The sequence below is a fragment of the Ptychodera flava genome, chromosome 17, assembly GCF_041260155.1.
Source record: "Ptychodera flava strain L36383 chromosome 17, AS_Pfla_20210202, whole genome shotgun sequence".
In the NCBI taxonomy this organism is placed as follows: domain Eukaryota; kingdom Metazoa; phylum Hemichordata; class Enteropneusta; family Ptychoderidae; genus Ptychodera; species Ptychodera flava.
The window spans coordinates 23,846,919-23,854,831 of NC_091944.1; the positions used below are offsets into that span (position 1 = coordinate 23,846,919).

The window sequence follows — 7,913 nt, forward strand, 5'->3', positions numbered from 1 at the left end:
TCGCTAATCGGAAAGCAAGACCACTAAAATGCATTAAAATAAATTTTCACAAAACACAAACTAAGGAAAGAATCTACACTGCGACTGATGAGAAACCACACTCGGGTTTCGAAACGCAAGCGTCAAAGGGCGACTCTATCAACTTTTGTAACAACATAGGTCCGGCTGCGTCTCGCCATAAGCTTTCCCCACACAAACAAAACATTACCGTACACACTAATCCAAACTTCTCTACAAATATCCAAAGCGAAACAAACATTTCATTAACACAAACAATCGGATAAGAATGTAGGAACACATTTTCGAAACGAATCAAACACAAACTCGACACAAAACATTTAGGATAGTTAGGTGGGGAGCCTGTTTCACATTTTTTACATCTCGCTATACTGTCTATGATTCTAAAAATAAAGTCATCTGCCACTTTTTCTGTATACGCGGTTTGGCAAAACTCATCTCTTCAATCGAAAGTCGGGCGATTTCATGGTTCTTTGGGGCACTTAAGTGTACGTCGAGCTTAAGGAATGTAGTTACATTCGCGATGTTTTATTCGAAAATTATTTATTCCTTCAAGGGCAAATGCACATAATTTATGCTCTTGGAAATACTGGCCGCTCATAAACAAGACAATATAACTCAATATATGTGCTTTTTACTTATATTGTCAAAGTACCACCGACACCCACAAAAAACCAAATGGTTCAGTCCAGGTATTTGCAACTCTGCCATCCGACTGGTCAACAGGAAATCAACCATAGGTGTCTTTTGGCACGCGTATACGCCAGTCACCTAGGCGACGGTAATCTGCACCACTTATCACCATCGGGAAGGTACTCCTCCCCATATACCACTGGTGATCCCACCCTCAAGGCACTGCGTCATTCGACCAAGCATTGTTATTGTAATTTCCTGCATAAAATTAACAGCGAGGTCAACCGGTCAAACTCTCTCGGCATTTTCTCTCATGTTACAGCAAGAAAAGAGGTTAGTTCTGACGTCCTTTGGATTCCTCACATCCTACAAGGCCTCTTATTAAATACAGTTTTCGTCAGTTCGATGTACTTTGACATGCGGGATTTCTACCTTGATTTTTTGTGAGGTGATAATTTGAAGCATAGTGATGAAATGGCACATCGTGTAACCCTTGTACACTGTACTCATATTAAATGATAACGGCATGAAATGGGACATGTACATAGGCACACACACTTTCTATATATATATATATATATATATATATATATATATATATATATATATATATATATATATATATATATATATATATATATATATATATATATATATATATATATATATATATATATATATATATATATATATATATATATATATATTCCCTCGTTGGAAATAACAGTGCTCGATGTGGAAAGAAGAGCGTTATAAATAATAACATAAATTAGTTCAAGTACAAAATAATATATGTTACTTAAGCTTTATGCATCCTGCAATCTTCAAACAGAATTGAAAGGATTCTTAGCAACACTCTCATTTACTCATTTATATTTGTATTAACATTGAAATGAGTGTTGCTAAGAATCATTTCAACATAGACATATTGATAATTAACTTTGTCTAACCATGAAGGCAATAAAGCATGGTTCATTATTATAACACACTTTCCAAAGTTCGCAACGGCAGTAACATGATGAAACTGTGTACTGGTACAGTCAAAGAAGATATATAATGTATGAAAACTAGAGCTCAACATATGAACCGAAACTAGCTACTGTCTGTCTTCCATTCCATACATTCCGTAACGATGTGAAACCTGCACATGGAAACAATGCTACACTGCCACAACAATGTTTACAAAATCGGTAAACCTGTAAACGGCATTCCGTGGTTGTAGGTTATAGTAATCCCTCAGCCGGATGGGCAATTTTCGCACTGATGTAGAGGCAAACACCCAACAAAAGACCAAGCTCTTTTAAAAGAGGGTTGTAAAGTTTGAGAGTACTCTGTTCTTCCGAGTGCATTCCACCAGTGTAAAAGAGTAACGTAGCGTGCCAACCGCAGTCACATGTGCCGGTCGCGATCTTAACTTCAAGGTGACATTCATGTGAAAAATAGAATATGAAGCATGCACATTGTAGTCATACATGTATGGTGCTATCACCAATATTGGACTTAAAATATTGTGATCCTTGTTTCAAGAGCAACGTTTTCTGACGGCTTTGAAATAGACTACACATGTCAAATAACGAGGCGAATATTATCTTGTCACATGATGGTACGATTACATCTAAACTTCGCTGTTCCCTATACCGTAGCTATATTTAAAAACTATCTACTGTTGACTGACCAATCAGAGTGCTCAATTCAGGGTGTTTTATTTACTCGTAAAGCCTTGATCACCAAATTCCAGGAACAAATGACAGCGCTGTAGTAAAGTACTGTCCAATCAAAAGTGAACATGTCATATTGTGTAGACATCTGGTACGTTTTAATATTCAAATTTGGTAACACAGCGGAAACAAACAGCAACACAAAACCTGTTGTGCCCTATAGGGCATTTTTACAATGTGCCCTAGCGCATTTATAGGATGTTCACAAATAAAAGTTTTAATTCATATCCTAAACATGTTACATTGACAAAGGGGACGGTTGACGTAAACACATTGAAAACGAAAATATATCAGTTAGGGGCGATAGTTTTTAAGTCGGATAAAACCCTCATACTCGGGTTCTTCTGGTATATAAAGTTCAACCCTACGATTAAATGTCTCGGCCTGCGGCCTCGACATTTTATCATCGGGTTGGACTTTATATACCAGAAGAGCCCTCGTACTCGGGCTTTATCCTATACATAGCGCCCCTTTAACAGTTTCACTGGTATACAATATACGGTTGCTTCGTCATTTGCGCATTGAAGTATTTTGAATATTATTGAATGTATGCAGAGAAAGGAAAGAGATGGGTTTTTGTTAATAATCAGCGAAGAACAACCAATTTTTTGACATAAATTAAAGCATAGAGGCAGTTAACAATATACGATCGCTCGGTCATTTGTGCATTGAAGAATTATTTAATATTATTGAATGTATGCAAAGAAAGGAAAGAGGGGTTTTTTCGTCAATAATCATCGAAGAACAATCAACATAATATTTTTTTTTGACATAAAGCATAGAGGCAGTACTGTACGAAAACATCGCCCTCTACTCTGCAGGTTCGTTTCGCATGGGAAGATTTCATGCTCTGTAAAACCAATCATCAAGAAATGACACGGCCTATTTAGTACTTCGCTCCTTCCAAGTTTGAATTGCATTTTACTAATTAATATCGAAAATTGCGGTCACAGCAGGATAAGCCTAGGTTGTTTGCACAGTGCTTTACAAGGAACATCGGCCGGTATTTAGGTTACTTGGCATACAAACATACCACATCCTGTCAATTCAATTCTGTTTACGGCTAGCTGCAAGTGTTAATGTGAAGCTGTATGGAGTGGTTGACAATGTCGAAAATGTTTGCACACTTTTCAAGTTATATTGCAGTATTTCGACCATACATTTTCGACAAATACATGACGTCATAGTGAAAGTGTTGTATTCATCTTTGAAGGTAACATGTATCTCAAAAGTGAAAGCCTTGAACATTTGCTCAAACTTTTATCAATGAATATTTCAACCATTGCCTTTCAAAATCAAGAAAAAAAATCGATGGTCACCTTGCAAATTTTGATGCCAAAGAAACAACTTACCCGGAATTTACCGATAGTTGAAAATTCAAAATGGGCGCCATCCCTGTGTTAACTCTATCAAGAAAAATGAAATTTCCGATTATCGAGAAACTAAGACAGGGAATAATAGAATCTCACACCCCCAAGGACCTGGGATCAGATTTCTCACACGAGTCAAGTGTGAGAAATCTGATCCCCGGTCCTTGGTGTTTGAGATTCTTTTTCTCACATGACCACAAAATACGTTAAATTCACATGGGACATGTACAACATTATCCAAAATCGATTCCGCACTCCCAGCGGCCAGGAATGTGAGAAAACGTTTCTTACACCGAGAGCTTTAAAATGAACCTTCACAAGCGGCAGATCTGAAAAGAATTGTAAAAGTTTGAGAGTCCGAATATCTGTCCCTGAGGCGCATTCCATCTTAAAGCACTGGACGTCGTAATACATGAACACGTGTCCCGGCATACCTTGTTAATTGAAACCAGAGTAAAAGATTGGCAGTGAGAGATCGACTGTATGTCAAAATTGTTAATTTGGCTTGATGTACATGCAAAAGACTCTGCTATACGTCGCTTTATTGAAACTCCCTAGTAAGGCTTTGAGCGAGTTGACAGTAGTTTGTCTGCTGATTTGCAGCTGGCTCGGAAGGTTATATCTGATTGTTCGGTTTTTAATATTCACAGCAACTTAGGGAGTCTGCTGTGGATAATTCAATTGTACCGGTAATATTCAGCCCACCAATTGGATAACAGCTTCCGAGATGCTGCTAATTTGTCAAAGCCATAGATACGAGGGTTATACGTGAGGTAGAATCTGATGCATTAGGGTAAAATGGTGATTAAATTGTGCAATATTCACCGATGATCGTCAACTGATTATGAACAGCCGGGGCCGAATTGTAACCTTACTTAACACTTTGCTCCATATAAAAATAATCATTAAGTAACCAAATAACTCATAATTAATCACAATTCAAAAATTCAATGACTGTATTTACAATCGGAATGAAATGTTGCAGGAGAATACCCCTATTGCATTATGCTGTTCAAGGAGACTAATGTTTCGAGATACACTCGAATTAAGACAGATAAGACACTAAATATGTTAGCCCTAAATGATTGACAATCAATTACAGTCGTATTTAAATATAATCCTAGTATCCAGTTTCTAATAACAAATTCAACGCACCGAAAATCTCTCAAAATCGCTTTTAATAATTCCGTCTGAAAGGGTTCAGCGTAGTGTTCAGCGTGTTACCTGACGCGGGCCCATACCTGACGAATAATATGGTTTTGTATTTTCTCAAAATACCAATTGCATTCTCAGCGCGAATCATGACCTCAATACACGCTGTAAAAGTAAATTAATCGCAGAACAATTCCATGGTACTCATTGATAGGTTATCAGTTCACGTGATACTGTTCCACATGGAGACAGTCAATTAACATTTTGGTCGTATGCAAAACGTGACGGGTTCAATCACCCAGTCACGATACCTTTTTCTGTAGAAATCCTACAGATGGTTTCTGCATTTCGTCTGCTCTTATTATATAAACAAAAAAAGACAACATCAAACACCAACAACATTTGCAGAAGGAGTCCAGGGAAAAATATATTGGTTAGAGGGTTTACCCATACCCCATTTCGGCATCAGATCAGCTAATTGTTGTCTTATTGTGACGACACACTCAGTAGCAGTACTCTGTGAAACAACCACATTCATCAACATCTGCGGGGCAGGTGACAAATTTGCTGCGGGAACAGTGAAAGACGAGCCACCAAGTGAACAAATATACACATACATGCCTGAGTGTACTTTGAATGTTTAATATTTTGTACCGGTGTCACAGCAACCTGTTTCACAGAAATGGTCATACATTGGTCTTTCTTCTATCTGCTTGAGCTTACCAGCATTGTTTGGATTGTATGGTATGTATCTAATTATTTCATTCTTTGTAATTCCATTACCAGCTTGTTAAATAATTGTAACCTGTTAGTGCCTTTCATAATAGGCTGAAAAGAATGTGATAAATATAGGAAAGACCAATTTTCATGACAAGCGTTTAATACTATTTTGCGACTCTATATTGGGTCAGATTACAGCGGATAAAACGCCCGGGTATCTTGTGCTTATCAGAATAAGGTTTGAGGGAATAACAGGAGTTCTAGGACATGTAAAGTCAAAACGTTGGGTAGTTTCCATGCTAATTATATATATATATATATATATATATATATATATATATATATATATATATATATATATATATATATATATATATATATCTGTGTGTGTGTTTGTGTGTGTGTGTGTGAATTTTTTATGAGAGAGAGAGAGAGAGAGAGAGAGAGAGAGAGAGAGAGAGAGAGAGAGAGAGAGAGAGAGAGAGAGAGAGTCTATAAGTTAACGTACCCATACAAAACCTCTTTTCAAAAAGTTTTGTAAAAGTAATTTTACATTACATTTTATGGCCAAATAATTTTCATTGCTTGTATAAGCAGATGTACAACTCTTGTTGTTAACAATCAAAACTCAAAACAATGATTGATTTCCAATATTTGGGATAGGAAAATGGCAGTGTCTGTGAGCTTGCAGTCATACCATCATCGGATTTTTACTTTAAGTTAGTAAAGGGTTAATGAAATGCCAAGTGATTCAGATAATGTGAAATGGGCCACGTTTTTGGCGATTAATGTTTTCTTTCTCGCTAGTCATGTTTTGTTTGTCAGCTAACTTACTTGACTTTACATATTTATATACACATTACACATTTTGAGTTTATTAGCCTTTCAACTATAATTAATGCGTCATCGCAATATAGACTAAACCACGGAGCAAGTATGCCGCCCATAATATAATACAGTGTCATGAAATCGATCATCAAAGAAGCCAACACACAAAAGAACAAACAAGTGAAGAACAATCAAACAAAGGGTAACACCAACTGAACTCATTAAAAACTTATAGCAAACTAACTAATACCTAGCTGTCTTCATTAAAACAGGGTACCAATATGACAACTCATTTTCATTTGGCTCGAAACAAAGAGACATTTTAAACATTCCTAATTAGTCGCATAACTGCAAGAAGTCTTAACCGACAGTTTTGAAGAAAATTGCTCTTCTTCTGAAAGTGACCTAAATGATTTGTTGTATTGACTTAAATGTAAACAAAGTGAATTCTTTGTGTAGAACTATTAATCAGTATTTTATTTGAACATGTTTTGCATTTATATTTTGCAGTAATTATAATAAACAAATAGACATTTTTGACGCACCTGTTATATTCTGAAATTTGCATGTACGACCTTACTCTACTGAAACGACAACTGCGCAAGAACATATTTTGCTACATTATAATGTAAATGGCGATAGCATGGTAAATTTGATTTTCAATTCAAAAATATGTAGAGATCTTCGTTGTTGGCGAATTTTATAAAACCGAATGAGAAATTCTCTGCGGCATGGGCGCCCAGACTTTGATGCGTAGAGATTATCTTTTGATCTATGTTTATTGCAAAATACATGCACAGGCGCAGAGGCTGTGAATATGCAACCCTAATTTCTAATTTCATATCAAAGCATGTGGGGCTACATCAGAAATAAGGGCGACACCTTTCACGTCTGATTAAAACATATTTATCATAAAATGCAAATGAAAAATATCAAAAATGTAAATTTGCCTTACGAGCTACGTGAACTGGCCACGAAAAATAAAATGTAAACTTAGTTAGTTATTATATATCCATTGTTTGTACTTGATAAAATCAATATTTTGATCACTGTCAGCCACCGATCTGCTTTTCACTATTATTATGCAACAAAATGAAGCAAAATCACACTACCAGTATATCATACTGTGACAACTTAAATATTCAGCTATATATAGCATGCCATCTGATTAAGATGATTACATAAATGTGTGACGGAAAGGCCTTGTATTTTGATTTGATGATAGGGATGTATACAAAAGATAACATCATAGCACCTGGAGACAGGCATACCTAATTTCTAGTCATTTGTGCGACTATTCAACTTTTTTGTTATCTTTTAATTTAGTTGATCAATAATTAAAGACAGTGTGATGAAATTGGAGGAATCAGACTTTAAACATTATACTTTGTTGTCTTATATTCGCTATCCTTGGCAAAATGTTCAAACGGTTATATAGACGCAAAACAGTACATTTGCACTTACTTCTATGATA

General features: G+C 36.0%; 1 protein-coding gene across 5 annotated transcripts in view; it reads left to right on the forward strand.

Annotated features, from left to right (window-relative positions):
- The first annotated feature begins 5,272 nt into the window (after positions 1-5,272).
- The window catches only part of LOC139115834 (glycine receptor subunit alpha-4-like), a 16,345-nt gene continuing 13,704 nt past the window's right edge, over positions 5,273-7,913 (forward strand). For 2 of the 5 annotated variants that reach the window (XM_070678218.1, XM_070678217.1), the window contains exon 1: positions 5,338-5,635. Coding sequence is in view for 3 of the 5 variants with exons in the window: in XM_070678217.1 (XP_070534318.1) it covers positions 5,633-5,635 (3 nt within the window). In the remaining 2 variants the exon portion in view is untranslated. Of the gene's footprint in view, positions 5,636-7,913 lie in introns of all 5 variants that reach the window. The other 3 variants (XM_070678216.1, XM_070678214.1, XM_070678215.1) reach the window with 3 other exon arrangements.